The following is a 17,843-nucleotide window of genomic DNA, read 5'->3' as shown; positions in this document are numbered from 1 at the left end:
CGTACTCCTTTTCCTATTTGCAACCAGATACCACTACTTAAACATACTATTTAAACATATAGTTTTGGAAGTCACTACTATTTAAACATAGTTTTGGAAGTCCTAGTCACAGAAATCAGAGAAGAAAAGAAATAAAAGAAATCCAGATTGGAAAAGAAGAAGTAAAACTCTCACTGTTTGGAGATGACATGATACTATACATAGAAAATCCATCAAAATGCTCACCAAAATGCCAAAACCACCAAAAATCCCACCAAAAATGCTACCAAAAAACTACTGGAGCTAATCAATGAATTTAGTAATGTAACAGAATATAAAATCAATACACAGAAATCACTTGCATTTGGATACACTAACAATAAAAAATCAGAAAGAGAAATTAAAGAAACAATCCCATTCACCATTGCAACAAAAGAACAAAATACCTCAGAATAAACCTACCTACAGAGACAAAAGACCTGTATGCAGAAAACTGTAAGACACTGATGAAATAAAGATGACAGAAATAGATGGTGAGGTATACCATGCTCTTGGATTGAAAGAATCAATATTGTCAAAATGATTATATTACCAAATGCAATCTACAGATTCAATGCAATTTTTATTAAATTACCAATTTGAGAAAGAAAGATGGAGGGAGGAATCAACCTCCCTGACTTCAGACTATTCTACAAAGCTACAGTCATTAAGACAATGTAGTACTGGCACAAAAACAGAAATAATCAATAGAACAAGAAAGCCCAAAGATAAACCCACACACATGGACACCTTATTTTTCACAAAGGAGGCAAGAATATACAATGGAGAAACGACAGCCTCTTCAACAAGTGGTGCTGGGAAAACTGCACAGCTGCATGGAAAAGAATTAAATTAGAACACTTCCTAACACCATACACAAAAATAAAATGGATTAAAGATTTAAATGTAAGTCCAGAAACTCTGAAGGTCTTAGAAGAAAACATAGATAGTATACTCTTTGACATAAATCACAGCAAGATTCTCTCTGACCCACCTCCTAGATTAATGGAAATAAAAACAAAAATAAACAATAAACAAACATAAACAATTAAACATATAAACATAAACAAATAAACAAAAATAAACAATTGCACTCATCTCACACGCTAGTAATGTTCAACGTTCTCCAAGACAGGCTTCAGCAATACGTGAACCGTGAACTTCAGATGGTCAAGCTGGTTTTAGAAAAGGCCGAGGAACTAGAGATCAAATTGCCAACATCTGCTGAATCATCGAAAAAGCAAGAGAGTTCCAGAAAAACATCTATTTCTGCCTTATTAACTATGCCAAAGCCTTTGACTGTGTGGATCACAATAAACTGTGGAAAATTCTGAAAGAGATGGGAATATCAGGCCACCTGACCTGCCTCTTGAGAAACCTATATGCAGGTCAGGAAGCAACAGTTAGAACTGGACATGGAACAACAGACTGGTTCCAAATAGGAAAAGGAGTACGTCAAGGCTGTATATTGTCACCCTGCTTATTTAACTTCTATGCAGAGTACATCATGAGAAACGCTGGACTGGAAGAAACACAAGCTGGAATCAAGATTGCCAGGAGAAATATCAATAACCTCAATCTCACATTAGGTCAAATAATATTAAAGTAGCGATCAGAGTAAATAATATTTCAAGATATCTGTGAAAAATGAAATGCAGCATGAATTATAATTCCTATTAGTGATAATATCAAGGGTACTACAAATAGCACTACACTATCACTCTACATTCATTTAAAAATACATTTATTTATTTGGCTGAGCCAGGTCTTAGTTGTGGCATGCAGGATCTTTCTCTAGTTGTGGTGCTTGGACTCTGGAGAGTGCAGGTTCAGTAGTTATGGTGGTGGGCTTAGTTCCTCTGCGCATGTGAGATCTTAGTTTTCCAACCAGTGATCAAATCCATGTCCCCTGAATTGCAAGGCAGAGTCTTAACCACTGGACCACCAGGGCAGTCCCTCACTTTACATTCGTAATGATAGGAAACACTAAGTTTCAGTTAAAGGTCATTGAGAATAAAGAAGGGATTTTTTTATTTTCCTCATCCAGGTTCACGGTACTGATTTCTACTGATGGATACCTGGAGCTCTGGTTAGGACCCCTGAACTGGAGTATTTATAGGCCTAGGAAAGTGACATTCAAATCATCCAGCCTCACACTGAACACTAATATATGCTTCATAACAACTCGAAGGAACAAGATGGTTTAACTTCTCTCACTTGTCCAAGAGTCTGGTTAGGGAACTATTCAAGGGTCCAGACTGAACTTCCCTATTCTCAGGTAATATCAGTAAGAGATGCCTTAATAAGAACTCAGAGTCCAGGAGAGCTCACCAAACTCACCAGAATACAATGACCTGAAACAGTGATGATCACATTTCCTTGGCCTGAGTCGTTTGGTACCATTCATCAATTCCTTTCATTCTTTTGACAGCCACACAGCTTGGTATCCTGAGCAGATGTTGTTTGTCAGACTGGACTCAGATTTGTGCAGAATTTAGGTATGGAAATAATGTTGTAGTTGCCCTCAAGGAAATTAATATTTTCTGGGATGAAAATTAGATTATCAGAGATTCGACTAAGATGGCACATATCCTTTCCTGCCCTCAATTTCCTAAAGTAACGGAAAACATAGCTTTGAGAAATTGTAAATCTCCCACTTTTTCTTTACTAGAAAGAGCAATATTTGGAAGAAAAAAAATGGTGGTGAATGGCAAGAGCAGTGTGTAACTTGGGACTAGGGAGTCTATGAAGGCAAGATGGTGCTGTTCTCTGGTTTTGATTCTGGAGATGGAGGAGTTTGTCCCATTAATATTAATATTGATAATTATATTATCAATTATAATATCAATTAGCTATATTATTAACAGCCTTTTATTGACACAGAACTTTTCATGTGTTCAAGTTTCTTACACATTTATTTTCTAATTTAAATCTTTTCACCTCTCAACAGTAGAGAATGCCCTGCCTAAAGGAATGCAGAGAAGAGACACAAAGCCTGTTCTTGGTCCCCAAGATTAGAACCACTGCATTCTTTCCCTTGGGCTGGGAGGATGCCTTGCACGCTTTTGGAAGGATTAGGTACATAAATCACAGACAACCTAGTTAGTGGTTTTAAATTTGTGTGTATCATCTGAAGGAGCCTGTTAAATATGCTTTCTGGGGACCCAGTCCTGAAATTTGGATTCAGCAAGTCTGGAGTGACATAAGTCTGCATTTTTAACAAGTGCTCCACGTCCACTTGTGTCTTGTGCTTTAGGCATGTGACTGAAATTTGGAAAATCGGCCTGAACTTTCCTTTTAGGGTCACACTTACTAGGTTGAGATAATTTGTCTCTAATTACTATCCTGCTCAGGGGAGTTCAAGACTGGGCTACACTATTCGAAAACAAAGGTCAGAGCAAAGAACAAGATCACCTAGGAAAAAACAACGAGGAAACTTGATTAATACAGATTAATAACCGCACAGGCTCCGAGACTGAAGAAGCCAGGCGCACACACACCATCTCCTATGCATTGTGTGGTGTTCATTAACGTCTTTAGTGTCGGACATACGATTGTTCAGTGAGAATGGATGAAAAGAATAACAAATACGAGGTCACAAAAACATTAAGACATATTCTCCAGTATTGCTTTCAACTTGCTATTAAATTTAGGTCACCGTTTGATAGAAATGAAACCTCATATTCGCCTTTAATGTTATTTTCAAGTTTCAACATAAATACGGTGAATGAAAGTAAAGCAATAGACAAAGCAGCTCTCTGCCGCATCAGTGGGTACCGGAAGAGGTGAGCCCAAGAGAATGCCAGCGGAGGAAAACCATCAGGTTAGCTGTTTTGGTTGGAGGAAATAAGGGTACCGCCCAACATCCCTGCCGGGCCGGAAATAGGGGCCCTGGGCCGCTCCAGCTTCCGGCGTCACTTCTCCGCGACTTCCTGCGAATGACATGGCTACCCTCAGCCGTGTCCGCTGGCTGACCCGAGTGAGGCCCGGGACACGCAACGGCAGGCGGGAGGGCGGCGGGTTTGTACCGGGCTCACAGAAGTATTCGGGGCCTGAGGCGCCCAGATCCGACTTAAAAGGCTTTTGTGTCTGTTGCAGGCACTGGTCGCCGCTCCGAATCCCGGAGCATGGAGGAGCCTGTGTACCTCAACCGTGGCGCAAGCCTCCTCGCGGACCCAGGTAAGCGCAGGCCCGGCTCCAGTCTCGCCCAGGCCTCTGACATCTCCTTTCCTGGTCATGCCCTCCACCCCGCCCCAGAACCCCTTTCCTCGCCCCAGCTCTAGCTCTACTGCCCCTGCTCGCAGGGCGAGGACGTGAGGGTGGAGGGCGCCTTTCCCGTGACTATGCTGCCAGGAGACGGCGTGGGGCCTGAGCTGATGCACGCTGTCAAGGAGGTGTTCAAGGTGAGTGGCCTGGGGCGTGACAGGGACGATTGCTTGAGTTGCAAAGGACTTACTCGATTCTGATGCTGCGATGTTTGGCACCTGTTCTTGAAGGCTGCCTCTGTCCCAGTGGAGTTCCAGGAGCATCACCTGAGCGAGGTGCAGAATATGGCATCTGAGGAGAAGCTGGAGCAGGTGCTGAGTTCCATGAAGGAGAACAAAGTGGCCATCATTGGTATGTGTGTCGAATAAATGCACATTAAGCTTCCCTCAGCACACACTAATACATTAACTCTTCTGAGTTCTCACCACTGATTGGTGACCATCAGTGGGAACCCAGTTGGAAACCCAGGAGCTGAGGGATCATGTGCCTCATGCTCTATGCAGGAAGGCTTTATGAATTTGTAGTCTGTCATGGGGCTACGTCGTGGGTCATCGTGCTCAGTCCTGTCAGACTCTTTGCTTGGACTGTAGCTCGCCAGGCTCTTCTGTCCATGGAATTTTCCAGGCAAGAATATTGTAGTGGGTTGCCATTTCCCTCTCTAGGGAAGTGGTCATCAAGTCTTGTTAATTGTGTCTCAGAAATGCCATTTCTAGCTGCCTCTTTTCTGTCTTTCCTTCTGCTTTCCTACAGTAACTGCCTCATTAGACTTTTTAGCTTTCAGTTCTGCCCCTACAGTCCATCCTCTACAGCTCTTCTCTTGGAAGGATCACCATGACTTTGCCAGTCCCAGCTGTAGGGTAGGAAAGTAAGTTCGTTATGAGTTTTTCTGCCTCAGCTTTTCTGCCTTTGTTTATGCAACATGTGTTCTGTTCTTTGGTCACTCCAGACTGTGTTAGTTTCCAAATAATGTGTATTGTCTTGACTTTTGCTGTTCCATCTGCCCACAGTATTCTTCTCCTTTTGGCTCCTTTTGGTTCCTCCTGTCAGAATCTTCCTTACTCATTGTATTAGTTTCTGAATGCTGCCACACATTACTATAAACTTGGTGGCTTAAAATAATAGAAATTTTATTCTTTCCCAGTTCTGGAGGCCAGAATCCCAAAATTAAGGTGTTGGCAGAGCTTTGCCTAAAGACTTGAGAAGAATCTTCCCTAGCCTCTTCCAGCTTCTCTGGTGGCTCCTGGTAGCTACTGACATTCCTCAGTGTTTCTTGACTTGCAGACGTGTCACTTCAGTCTCTGCCTCTGTCTTGATATGGTTTTCTCCACTCTGTGTCTGTGTATCTGTTTCTCCTTCTTTTCTTGTAAAGGACTTGTTACTGGGTTTAGAACCTACAAGGATCCAGTGTGAATCCATCTCAAGATCCTTTACTTATTATCTCTGCAGACACTGTCTTAACAAATAAAGTCACATTTACAGGTTCTGGGAGTTAAAACATGGACATATCATTTTGGGGATCACTATTTTACCTGGTACACTCACTCAGACTAAGGTCTGGCTGAAGTGCCAGATGTTCTATGATACTTCCTGGTACCGCCAGATCCCTCTGGGCATCCCTTTCTTCTCTGTGCTCCTGTGCACGTTGGTAATACCTCTCCCACAGTATTTATCATGTCCTTCCTATGACTTTCTTCCCCCAGTGCATTGTTTGCCCCTTGAAGACAGGAGTTTCTGTTGTTTTTTGGTTGGTATTCCTAGTGCCTGACACATGATATATGTTGGTTGAAAAGATGTCACATATGTAGACACAGAAGCATCAAGAAAGGTCACAGATCTAAGTTGTTTCTCAACCTATTTAATCCAGGCCCTTTGAGAACATGAGAAAATTTTTTTCTGTTCTCCTCTTAGGTCATTTTGAAGTTTGAACATACATCTGGTGACTAGAAATGAAACAGTGGACACAATGTTTCTGGTTTTAACTACATGATTCTCCTTTGCCCCTTGCCTCCAAAGGCATTTAAGGGTCACTTATTTGGGAGTGTGAAGTGGGAGTGTGGGTTGCATTATGTCACTGAGGGGACACCACTCCGGGTTTCCTTGAACTTGGCCTGTGCTTGATTCTCCCCCCACAACCTCTACTTTGTTTATGCAGGAAAGATCCACACCCCAATGGAGTATAAAGGCGAGCTAGCCTCCTATGATATGCGGCTGAGGTAGGTGATAGGAGGCTATTGGTGAGGGGGGTACTGGGGCACCAGGCACAGTGTTTATGGCTCTGCCCTATCCCTAGGCGGAAGTTGGACTTGTTTGCCAATGTAGTCCATGTGAAGTCACTTCCTGGGTACAAGACTCGACACAACAATCTAGATTTGGTGATTATTCGAGAGCAGACAGAAGGGGAGTACAGTTCTCTGGAACACGAGGTGAGATCCTAGAAACTGTGGGCAGCAGGGGTGAAGAGGGGAGAGAGGCATAGCTCCTTCTTCCCTTCTTTCCAGTGTCACCCAGCTGCTTCTCTCTTATGCAGAGTGCGAGGGGTGTGATTGAGTGCTTGAAGATTGTCACTCGAACCAAATCACAGCGGATTGCAAAGTTCGCCTTTGACTATGCCACTAAGAAGGGGCGGGGCAAGGTCACGGCTGTCCACAAGGCCAATATCATGTGAGGGACATAACTTTGCATGGGGTAGGGTCCTGGGAAGGTAGCCCCCAGCACTGTCCCAGCTGAATCTGTTCCCTTTGGCCCATGAACAGGAAACTGGGGGATGGGTTGTTCCTGCAGTGCTGTGAGGAAGTTGCTGAACTGTATCCCAAGATCAAGTTTGAGAAAATGATCATAGACAACTGCTGCATGCAGGTAAGGCCCTCCCAGTGTCTCTGTTCTCAGTGAGAAGCAAGGCAAGGAGTTGGATTTATGTCTCTTCTTCATGCCCTCAGCTGGTGCAGAATCCTTACCAGTTTGACGTGCTGGTGATGCCCAATCTCTATGGGAACATTATTGACAATCTGGCTGCCGGCCTGGTTGGGGGAGCTGGTGTGGTCCCTGGTGAGAGCTACAGTGCAGAGTACGCAGTGTTTGAGACGGTGAGTGAGGTCTTCTCCCTCAGCCCTCTTGTGTGTGCCCTTCATCTGACCTCATATCCCTGATAGCTCTCCTCCAGTGCATCCCCCTGGCCTGCTTATGACCCTGGCCTGCTCTTGTCCCCCCAGCCCTTGCATCTTCTCAGTGTTCCTGGCCTGACCTCTCATGTAATACCCTTCCCTGACCTCAGATTCTGCAGAATGTCTGCTGCTAGTGACTCTGGCCTGCTCATCTGTCCACAGGGTGCCCGGCATCCATTTGCCCAGGCAGTGGGCAGGAATATAGCCAACCCCACAGCCATGCTGCTGTCAGCTTCCAACATGCTGCGGCATCTCAAGTAGGTCACTGCCAGGCTAGGATGGTGGCTGGGTGGTTTGGGAAGCATGGGTGGGGAAATCAGGAAGATGACGTGGGGGTAATTTAGTTTCTGTCCACATTGGCAGTCTCGAGCATCACTCCAACATGATTGCAGAGGCAGTGAAGAAGGTGATTAAAGTTGGCAAGGTAAGTTTAGAAAGGCTGTGAGGTTTAGGGTCTTGGGCACTAATTTCTGGGAACCTGAGTTGGGGCCTCCTTTCCCTCCAGGTCCCCAGAGCTTCTGCTCTTCCCCCAATCCTGTCAGGGCTGTCTCATTCTCTTGATCATCTTTGTCTCCTAGTTTCCCATCTGCTATTTCCTCTTTCATCCACTGGCAGAACTTGTAGCTTCCTATCTAGCGTGGGGGAGATGGAGGAGCAGAGGGAGATAGCTGATAGGATGAGGCACCACTTTCTCCACACCTGGAAGCCTATCCTTATCTGCCACCCCTGCAGTTAGGTATCTTCCTTCTGTCTGACTTGCATTTCCCATCTTACTCATGCTGAGCTTAACCTGCTGAGGCTGCAGCAGAGCATGAATCGTGGCTCTGGCCCTCAGCAGACAGGAGCGCACAGGTTTGTGCTTTTCCAAACCTGGCTGCCTCCTTGCATCTCTGCTGCATTGCATCTTCTTTTCCTGGCCTTGTCACCCTCTTTGGATTCCATTTCCATCACATTGCCCTGCCCCTCACCTTCATGGGCTCTCTTCTCTTCTTCACCACGGTTATTGCCGGTGGTGGCTGTAGGTACGGACTCGAGACATGGGCGGCTACAGCACCACAACCGACTTCATCAAGTCTGTCATCGGCCACCTGCACCCCTATGGGGGCTAGAGCCCTTTATTCCCTCCAACCTCACAAGGACCACACACCTCCCTTCAGTACTGTGGACCAGAGAAGAGCCCTATACCTCTAGACCATAATTACCTTCTGGGCAGAGCCTAGGTTGTCGGGAGCTGGCTTCCTTAGGGAACAGTTAGGTGGTGGGGGGTTAGGGATGGGGCCCAGGCCACAGAGATGATAACAATTCTCCCCTACAGGTTCGAACTTCTGACATGGGTGGTTATGCCACCTGCCAAGACTTCACTGAGGCTGTCATTGGTGCCCTGTCCAACCCATAGGTCCCACCCACACCCATGTTAAGATGTCCAATAAAACATGGTATGACTCTTGTGAATTTGTTTTTATTTTTATTGGGCTCTAGGGTATGGGATGGGGAATACCTGTGTTAAGTTATGCCCCACTAGGGTCCATTCTAACTTTCCTGGGATAGCTTTCGGAGCTTTTTCTTTTTCTTGGAGCCGCTGCTCTTGCTGGCAGCAGCCTCTTCAGGTCCACTGCTGAGTGGCTCCTCCTTGGAAGACAATTTCCGCTTTTTCTTGGGGACCCTCTTATTTTCTGACTCATCAGGGTCAGTAACTGGTTCTTCTTTGGGAAAAGATTTCTTCCTCTTGGGAAGACTTCCAGTACCAGCTGTTTCTTCAAGATCACTACTAACTAGCTCTTCCTTGGAAAAAGATTTCTTTTTCTTGGGTTTGGAAAAAGAGACAGAAGGGTCTTCCATTCCATTCTCCTGAAGAACCTCCTGGGGCTTTTGCTTTTTCTTCTTTTTGGGTCTTTCACTTGTCTCCTGATGGCAGAAAGGGAAAAATGGGCATGAAGGGTCATCTGTTTTATTAGAATTCTAGCTGTTAAGTACTCAGGGAAGAAAGACTAGTGAAAATGGCATTAAAACTGCTCACTGTTTCTGGGATGATTTTTAATGGAATGGTTCTAGCTTTGGAAATCATGTCAAATCAAAAGTAACCCACCCACCCCCCCGCCCCCTCCATCACTTAAAAAGTAGAACACACAAATATCCTTAGGTAATTTACAGAAGAACCTCACCATGCTGGTCACAAATAAGAATCATGATGCCAAGTTCCAGAGGGGACCCTGAAACACGGGCACTGCTGACAATCTAGCAGCACATTGGAGCCCTCCCTGTTCCCCATTCCCAGTATGAGCTGCTAGCATCTCTAGATACATCTGAGAATAAGCAGAGCAGTTTGCACTACCCCTGGTTAAGAACTTCTGGAAGGCAGCAGAAGCAGAACACACTTGCCCAGGGAATGAACAGGTGTTGCTACAAACCAGCTCTCTGGGCTCTTGAATGAGTTGTCTTAGCACCTATCTCCTTCCTATAGAATCAAGAGGTAGATTTCAAGACTTCAAGGCTTTATTTCAATCCATAAGCATGTACTCTAGACCCTGACTTGAGATGCTGTATTTTCTGTTCTGCTGTTTTCTGTCCTACAACCTGAGATCTTTACCTAGGGCCGAGGGCTGACAGTTTACTACTGACCTCACACTCCTCCGGGGCACTGCTATTTTCTGAAGAAGCCAGGGCAATCGCAGCCAGCCTTTTCTTTTCCTTCTTCAAGCGTTTCTTCTCCTGTTTCTCGAGCTTCCTAGTAATCTCAGCAGCCGCTTCCTCTGCCTGGCCAAAGAAAGATGCTGAAAAGGCTTGAAGACTTCTGGTTCCCTAGGTCCCTCTCATGGTTTTATTGGATCAGGCTCATTAAATCAGTTTTTTTGCCTCCACACTACATGGTCAGGGTAAGACAGTTCATCACCTCCAACAGCCAGCTCTTATTCTACCCCACCTGACCTGACCCAGACTGACCTGAACCATTGCCTCCTTCATGACATCCAGATTTTTTCGGGGAATCTCTCCAGTCTCATAGAAGGACAGCCGCTCCTCAACTTGTTCTCGAAGCTTCTCCCCAAAAACACTGGTGGGCACCTCTGGATGTGTTTATATAAGTAAATAAAGCACATCAGCCCCCAGAAGGACAAACTACTAGTTCAACCTCCAGTATTCCATCTACCCTCAGCTTTACTCAGACCCAAAGTATCAACACTCACTAGGTGAACTGCTGTTGACGAAAAATACTGCCATCATTGTAGAAGCTGCTAGGGTAGTCAGCCTCCCCACCCTCCCAACTGCCCACTCCCCCACCCATACCAGAGAAGCAATCGATTCGTGAGGCAATACTGCATTTGTTTGCCAGGTATCGGGAGATGCGACCTTTGTTCTTGGCAGCTGCTCGGCCAATGAAGGTAGAGTGGAAAATGAGTCCGTATTTTGGGGTGTTACCCCTTGTCTTCAAGGCTCTGGGAGAAGAATATTCAGCGGAGACTTTTAAGATCAGAAACTTCAACGGTGTTAGCTAAAGCAGTGCCTCCCTTCCCTTTCCCCGCAGTTTCCAGAGTGAGCCTCAGGCCAGGTTGTGTTTCTACCCCATCTCATGCCAACCCACCGCTCCCAGAGGCAGAGGGAAGGCATCCAATGTCGCTGACCTGGAAACTTGGTCCCTTTGCTGGGCCCAGGGAATCACTCAGACACCAGGACTGGCCATCACCCCCATAGCAGAGGCCTGTATAGGTCAGGGAGCCCTGGTCAACCATCACTGTGATCCCCAAACAAGCAAGTGGGCACCAGAAGTGGCACCTGAGTGTGAGCAGGTGCCCTCACTGGTACCTGAACAGGGCCTTTTCAGCCCCAAGGATCTGCACTGTGGATGCTGGATACTTGGCCAGATTGGTGAGACTGCCAGCGTGAGCAATGAGACGTGCACCTACCTAGAGAAAGAGTCAAGGAGTCAATGAAGCTGGAATTGCCAACGTAACAATTGTATAACTTGCTTCAACCTCCTCCCCATCAAGTTCAACTGGGGAAGATATGATAGGTCACGAAATACAGCAACAATATGACGAATATACATGGTAATCCCATAATCCCCCATCTTTTGGTTTCCCATGACGTACCGCTTCCCCAATCAGGGCAGACAGGCTGGGGGCTACTTGGCTCATCTTGGATCGCAAGTAAGTGTGTAGACTTTGGCGGTACTCTGACAAAGACACCACACGACTGGAGAAGCTCTCGATGTTTATCAAGTCAATGGCTGATATGTCCATGCCTAAAGAATGTCAAGTGTGAATGCAGAAGCCCAATATTTAGAGCCCCATACCTTATTTTCACTGCTAGGCTCTGTACTGACCCATGGAAGACCGTGAGGCATCCAGAATAGCCTTAGCCTTGGCTGCATCCATTGTCAGCTCCTCCAGCTTCTCCAACTTTTCTTCATTAAGCTCCTTCCGGTTTCCAATGAACTGAGCAAGGCGGCAGTACGTAGCATTGTCATTGATGATCTTTACCAGCTCAGGAAAGTGATACCCATACCACTCCCTGCAAAGAACCACAATCACTCCCTGGCCCAGCTGCCATGCCTCAAAGCTACACTCAGCCTTCTCCATATCTACTTATGCCTGGAGGAAATGGGAACAAATCAGATCCAAAAACCTCCATGTCTCCCCATTCACAATGCAGACCAGGTAAAGGGCCTGCCTGGGCTGAGGTGTATATGGGGTGGGTTTACTCTGCCTCCTCTTTCTATACAGTCAGTGTAAGAACACAGCCTGTGGTAAGCATCAGGAGGCCCAGCTCTACCAGTCCTGATTTCAGGATTCAAAATTAGCTAACCCACAGACCCAAGACCTTGTTTCTCAGGTCACCCCTGCACTTTACCTGACACGCATGGAGAAGGTATTGATATCCTTATCCAGCTGGTCCAGGAGGCTAATAGACTGGATAATCATATTGTCCACTCGGTTCACATTAAACTTAACTTTCGCACGAGAATAGCTGTGTCCCAGCCCCAGTTGGGCTTTACAAGCAGACAAATCGGTCAGACCTTTCACCAGGTTGTGGAAGTGCAGACGAACTCCTAGAAGAGGGTGAGACTGTGAGTAAGGAAAGGCTCTGAGCTAGTTCCTGCACACACAGGCACCAGACAAGCAGGAGGGCTTCTAAAAAGCAACCTGCTGTGTTTCCAGAACCACCCCTACCCCCGGATTTCAAAACTGTCTCACCTCGAAGGATCTCGGCTATGACACCTCCAGTCTGGCAGTTGTACCCTAACTCCTCTTGTATAGCCGCACCTATCTTGGGGTCCCCAACTCCCAGAAGTACTTTCTTCTTTTTGGGTGGCAGGTGAGTCTCCAAGAGCAGGCGGAGGTCCTCATGAACAACACCTCAAGGCAAAGAACAGAGCTCCCACTAACATGCTGAAGGATGTTTAAATTGTAAAAAAGCAACTACTGATCAGTAAGACTGATCTTACATTGGTCTTGCAGAGCATGCTAAGATGGCCTGTGCCTACAGACCTCCTCTTACTCAGAGGCTTTGCTCAGAGACATGGAGACATCAGTGATTAAACTCACTCAGGGGATTGACAGACTCAAGTCATCACTGCAAAGCCAGCATCAACCATAGGTGAACAGAACTCAGGCCCGATAGCGTAAATGTAAAATATATTATTGAAAGCTTGAAACACACCCTGGAGCACAATGGATGTATTTAGTACCAGATCTGCCTTCTGGGACTAAAACTCTTTCTCCAGGCTTTTGGCATCAAAATTGCCCTTTGCAATCAACTGAACAAACTAGCAGAGAACCACATTTGATTGGATCTACCATTATACCAGCCCCTCAACCCCAGCCTGATTTCACTTAAAAATCATTTATTACTACAGTGCCCACAAGAAATAAAGCCTACATCCTAGGTTGTTAAAGGGTTAACAGTAGCAAGAACTACATCTCGGCTCATCTCCCTACAATATTTAGTGGCCAACTCACTCACCTTCAGACACAGCGTTGGCATTTTCCAAGGCAACTTGGGACGAGGAAAAGGGACAAAAGGCCACAAGACGAACGATGTTGTGGAATTTGCCCAGGTTCAGCACGCACTCCTCCACCTGGGGGGAGAAAGATGAGTGATTTTCTTCCCTCCCTCTTGCCTCTAGGGCGCAGTAAAGCAGCAGCAGCTCTTGGACCTGAACGCACTTTTAGGACCAACCGAACACTAAAAATGGACAGATCATGGGTCCTAAATCCAGGTTGCGCTTCAACGGTACGGGGTGGAGTCTGGGAAGCTTACTTTTTAATGCTTCTAACGCAATTCTAATCACGAATGCAGGTAAGGACCCCCTGCTTTGGAACTGTCGGGCCCAGCGCACCTCCCAACGCGCGGCCGGCCACGTGGGAGCGCGCGGTGCATGCTGGGGCACGCGCGGCCCGAGGGGCTGCGGAGCCGCCGGCTAGCCCACCATGTCCACCCACCTGCGGCAGCAGAAGGCTGATCTCCTCCACCTCCTTCAGCGCCAGAAGCGCGTAGCCGACCGCGTGCTCGAAAAGCACGTGCAGCAGCACCTGAAAAGGGAGCCGGAACGCCAGAGTAAGCGCCTATTTCACGTTTGCCCAGCCCTGTCCCCGGGGAAGGCCCTGGTCCCGGCCCACGCTCCAGTCCAAACCCAGGCCTAAACCACGGCCTCCACCTGGCTCGCAACCTACAACCACTCCTCACCATGGCGCTCGCTCCTGGTCCGGCTCGCACTGCGGCGAGCGCGCTCTGGCGCGCGGAACCAGGCTCCGGAGGCCACGCCCCCGCCTCGTCGGCCAATCAGGGGCCGGGGACGGTACCTTCTGTCGGGAGGGGTCGCCCCGGGTGGTACGGCCCGCAGGCGGGAATGGGGCGCGAGCGCCGGCAAGTCTTCCTTTTCCGATCTCTGCTGCGGCATGGTTGCTTGGTACGCGCCGGCCGGAACGGGCCCTGCAGGCTGCAAAACGGTTTGGAAAGGCGCTTTTCTGGCTAACTGTCCATTCACTCTTGTTTTCATCCTGTAAATTACAGGCAGCAGAGCTTGGTGGGATCCGGGCTGGAGGCCCCAGCACTTTTCGCGGCGACACTTAAGAGCAAAAACTGTTGCGGAGCCCAGTCTCCGCAGCGTTAGGCATCTCGGGACCTAGGCCCGCCCCCTCCCCAGGATACCAGGACCCTCTGCTTCCCCACCCAGCAATAGGGGTCTACCCTTTCCTGAGCCAGGGTTCTGCGCGGGCTTCCCTCATCACTGGGGCGGAAGCTGGGCCTGGGGCGCGCTGGCGCGGACTTTGAAGTCGTGATTCCCATTGCCGGACTTCGTGCTTTTCAGTTATATTTTATTTTTAAAAATAAGGGCTTCAGGCGCTGAAGTAGGAAAGAAAGATGATCCCATCTTTTTTCGGTTCGGTTTATTGTTCCCTGCTTCGGCAGAACCTTTCTGTAGCGGGGCCACGTGTCACTCGCCCTGGTGCACTTCCCAACTTCTTAGTACCCCGTTAGTTTCAAGTGAACAGGAGCTGCTGTCGTGTCCTCTGGGCAGCTTTAAGGCACTCAGGAGACTGTTTTGAAATTATTGATAGTTTTGCTTTAATAATGTCTGAGTTACAAGTCCAAAACCTGGTTAACCCAAAATGGTATATATATGTTGGTAAATTTAAAAATAAATCATCCTAAGGGGATTTTTACAACTTAAATTCCCACAACTAGCGTGCATTTATAAATTCAAGGTATTTTCTTAAGCAGTTAAGTTATTTGACAAGATTCGAGTACTGAGCTCTTAAAATCTGGATTAAATTTAGTAGATTAAATTTTAATCATAAATCTTAAAATCTCATAGTCTTAATATTGCTTACAAATGTGCTTACATTTTGTTGCCTGTATCCATTTAGAATCATGAGTTCAGACTCCATCTCATGTTTTTAAAATGGAATTGGATTAGTTACTCCATCTCATGTTTTAAAATGGAATTGCAAAATTAATCTGTTACATGAAAATGTTAACGCATTATAAATGCCAAATTAAATAGAAGTTTCCAAAATGTACTGGAAAATATTACTGCTATGACTGATTTACTTGATTACTTCTATACTTAATCCTAAATATTCCTGGGGTTACAGGTGCTTGTCTGCTAAAGTAGGGAATTTCAGAGGAAATGTTGGAATCCATTAATCGGTTTACAGAATTAATTTAGACATTCTTGGCCAGCATTAAAAAAGTAGGATGAAAAAATAAGGAAATAATAGTCCATCACATAGAGTAAGGAGTATTGATTTGTAAAATTTTTGTTTTAAACATGTATATATACATATATGTAAATATACATATATACATGTATATACAAATATATACACCATATATATGTTATGTATATGCACATTTCTGTGGATTATGTACTAAAAGCCTGAGAGTCACTGAGTTGAAAGTGTACCTCATGGCTTTAGATAGATTTGAGTCCTCTGGTTATAAAGGAACTGTGTTAAAGCAGTTTGCTAACTTAGAGGGGTAGCTGAAGAAAAGTGCACTTCAACTGCTACTGCTAAGTCACTTCAGTCGTGTCCGACTCTGTGCGACCCCATAGACGGCAGCCCAACAGGCTCCTCTGTCCCTGGGATTCTCCAGGCAAGAATACTGGATTGGGTTGCCATTTCCTTCTCCAGTGCATGAAAGTGAAAAGTGAAAGTGAAGTCGCTCAGTTGTGTCTAACTCTTAGCGACCCCATGGACTGTAGCCAACCAGGCTCCTCCGTCCATGGGATTTTCCAGGCAAGAGTATTGGAGTAGGGTGCCATTGCCTTCTCCGAACACTCCTTTATCTCCCTCTCTTTGCTAAATTATCTCCCCTTGTGCTTCATAATCCTGACCTCCATGGGCATCTCTGCAGCATGTGATGTCAAAGATGATATCTCCTTTGCCTTTGAACTGTTTGTTAAATTCACTGAATTTGGGGATAATTTTTTAAGTAGCAGTAAATATGAATCAGAGTCAGCAAACCTGGGTTCAGATCTGAGCTCTGCTGCTTACAACATGACCTTAAGTTAATCACCCAACTTTCCTAAGCTTGCTTTCTTTTTTTTTTTTCAGAATGAAGATGGAGGATTCATTCATCCCTCAACAAACATTTTACTGAACATAGGCCAGGTGTGACACAGGTGTGGTACCTGGCATGTAGTAGGAACTCAGTGAATATTGGTGGGCTTTTTTTTTTAATCCCCTTTATCAGTGAATAGTGATAATTTTTTATCACATTTTTTCATTTTACCTATTCTCAGTTGAGTCCCAGTTCTCCCATCACTTCTCATAGAATCTATTAAAACAATTTTTATAAACCCAGCTACTCTGATTCATTTCTAACATTAACTTACACACATAGACAGAGCGCTTCTAAAATTAAGTTTAGTTTCACATGGTGAAACAGTTACGCATTCTGTTTTTCAACTTCCAGTGGCAGTAGATAGACGGTTTACTGGTTAAATTTTGAAACCTGGAAAATATGTTCAGTATATAAACCTGCCATTTTATATACTGAACATATATACTGCTCCTCCATCCATGGGATTTTCCAGGCAAAAGTACTGGAGTGGGTTGCCATTTCCTTCTCCAGAGGATCTTCCCAACCCAGGGATCAAACCTGGGTCTCCTGCATTGTAAGCAGATGCTTCACCGTCTGAGCCACCACGGAAGACAGCTAACCTGCCGGTTATTGGTATCTCGGTTGTTTTTTTATTTAAATAGGGTTGCTAAGAATCTTTCAGGTTTCCTCTGTCTTCTTCAGGTCTTTTCAAAATGGCAGTGGGATTTGTGGGAGCACTCTTATACCCTAGTTGCAGGGGAAGAGGGGGGATTTCTCAGTTCTCTGTGCTTAGAATCTGGTGCTGTGTCTTGGGACACCATCAATCCCTGCTATAAAATGGCTGCTTTGGACTGGTCCCTGGACCTGTATACTTTTATCCTCTGAGCCACACTGATCTTAGCCAGATACTTGAAATCTCTGAGCTGTATCTTCTTATGTCAGGCCTCTATTGGTGGAAATACTCCTCACTAAGGCGTGTGTGGTCTTTGGGGTCACCTGTCTGCCGTGTATAGGCTGGGAGGACCACGCTTATTACCAGAGGAACTTTTATCCTAACCCTTTGCTCATGAAGGACATCCCTGGTGTCTCAGACAGTAAAGAATCTACCTGCAATGCAAGAGATCTGGGTTTGATCCCTGGGTTGGGAAGATCCCCTGGAGAAGGGAATGGCCACCCACTCCTCATGAATGCTCTGTAAGCTTTCGTCTGCTGCACTGACCATTGCATCAGGTTGAGTGTGGGACCGATAGAGCAGGGGTCAGCAAACCATGACCCTGGGGACCAAATCTGGCCTGTGGCTTATTTTTGTAGGACCTCAGAGCTAAGAATGATTTTCGCATTTTTAAAGGGTTT

The 17,843-nt window shown here is 46.0% G+C and overlaps 2 protein-coding genes and 5 non-coding genes across 9 annotated transcripts; 1 reads left to right on the top strand and 6 right to left on the bottom strand.

Moving 5' to 3' along the window:
- The first annotated feature begins 3,885 nt into the window (after window positions 1–3,885).
- Window positions 3,886–8,897, top strand: IDH3B (isocitrate dehydrogenase (NAD(+)) 3 non-catalytic subunit beta). Of its 3 annotated transcripts, XR_003103117.3 has the most exons (13): window positions 3,888–3,997; window positions 4,117–4,197; window positions 4,323–4,421; window positions 4,515–4,635; window positions 6,437–6,497; window positions 6,575–6,707; window positions 6,812–6,945; window positions 7,038–7,140; window positions 7,221–7,367; window positions 7,608–7,702; window positions 7,809–7,869; window positions 8,468–8,665; window positions 8,761–8,897. XR_003103117.3 is itself a non-coding variant. In XM_006044875.4 (12 exons), the coding sequence occupies exons 1-12, from the start codon at window positions 3,962–3,964 to the stop codon at window positions 8,839–8,841; spliced, it is 1,152 nt and encodes a 383-aa protein (XP_006044937.1). In that variant the 5' UTR covers window positions 3,886–3,961; the 3' UTR covers window positions 8,842–8,897. The 3 variants fall into 3 exon arrangements, 2 of the variants coding, with proteins under 2 accessions (XP_006044937.1, XP_006044936.1); XM_006044875.4 differs by lacking the exon at window positions 8,468–8,665 and having other exon boundaries at window positions 3,886–3,997; XM_006044874.4 differs by having other exon boundaries at window positions 8,468–8,897.
- NOP56 (NOP56 ribonucleoprotein) lies at window positions 8,889–14,251 on the bottom strand. Its single transcript, XM_025263939.3, has 12 exons — window positions 14,127–14,251; window positions 13,883–13,972; window positions 13,404–13,518; window positions 12,635–12,796; window positions 12,291–12,489; window positions 11,764–11,951; window positions 11,531–11,682; window positions 11,244–11,344; window positions 10,728–10,876; window positions 10,386–10,507; window positions 10,065–10,199; window positions 8,889–9,350 (listed from the first exon to the last, which is right to left on the bottom strand). Exons 1-12 carry the CDS (start codon window positions 14,127–14,129, stop codon window positions 8,976–8,978), a joined length of 1,791 nt encoding a protein of 596 aa, XP_025119724.3. The 5' UTR covers window positions 14,130–14,251; the 3' UTR covers window positions 8,889–8,975.
- On the bottom strand, window positions 10,269–10,340 carry LOC112578937. Its single transcript, XR_003103378.2, has one exon. It is a non-coding gene; the product is annotated as a small nucleolar RNA SNORD57 (small nucleolar RNA).
- On the bottom strand, window positions 10,599–10,669 carry LOC112578938. The gene has a single exon (XR_003103379.1). It is a non-coding gene; the product is annotated as a small nucleolar RNA SNORD56 (small nucleolar RNA).
- Window positions 11,095–11,180, bottom strand: LOC112578961. Its single transcript, XR_003103400.1, has one exon. It is a non-coding gene; the product is annotated as a small nucleolar RNA SNORD86 (small nucleolar RNA).
- Window positions 12,068–12,203, bottom strand: LOC112578948. The gene has a single exon (XR_003103389.1). It is a non-coding gene; the product is annotated as a small nucleolar RNA SNORA51 (small nucleolar RNA).
- Window positions 12,948–13,019, bottom strand: LOC112578964. Its single transcript, XR_003103403.1, has one exon. It is a non-coding gene; the product is annotated as a small nucleolar RNA SNORD110 (small nucleolar RNA).
- Window positions 14,252–17,843: the final 3,592 nt, after the last annotated feature.

This window comes from Bubalus bubalis, chromosome 14, assembly GCF_019923935.1.
Source record: "Bubalus bubalis isolate 160015118507 breed Murrah chromosome 14, NDDB_SH_1, whole genome shotgun sequence".
Taxonomy (NCBI): Eukaryota; Metazoa; Chordata; class Mammalia; order Artiodactyla; family Bovidae; genus Bubalus; species Bubalus bubalis.
Note: the sequence above shows the minus strand (reverse complement) of the source record. Positions and strands in the feature narration are given on the sequence as shown.

Excerpts from the sequence above, each read along its gene's own strand:
- IDH3B (XM_006044874.4), top strand. The coding sequence starts at position 3,962 with ATGGCTACCCTCAGCCGTGTCCGCTGGCTGACCCGA. Across the intron at positions 4,422-4,514 it reads CTGTCAAGGAGGTGTTCAAG|GCTGCCTCTGTCCCAGTGGA; the intron begins GTGAGTGGCCTG and ends CTGTTCTTGAAG. Across the intron at positions 7,703-7,808 it reads AACATGCTGCGGCATCTCAA|TCTCGAGCATCACTCCAACA; the intron begins GTAGGTCACTGC and ends CCACATTGGCAG.
- NOP56 (XM_025263939.3), bottom strand. Across the intron at positions 10,877-11,243 it reads GCTGAAAAGGCCCTGTTCAG|AGCCTTGAAGACAAGGGGTA; the intron begins GTACCAGTGAGG and ends TTCTTCTCCCAG. Across the intron at positions 10,200-10,385 it reads TGAAGGAGGCAATGGTTCAG|GCAGAGGAAGCGGCTGCTGA; the intron begins GTCAGTCTGGGT and ends TTCTTTGGCCAG.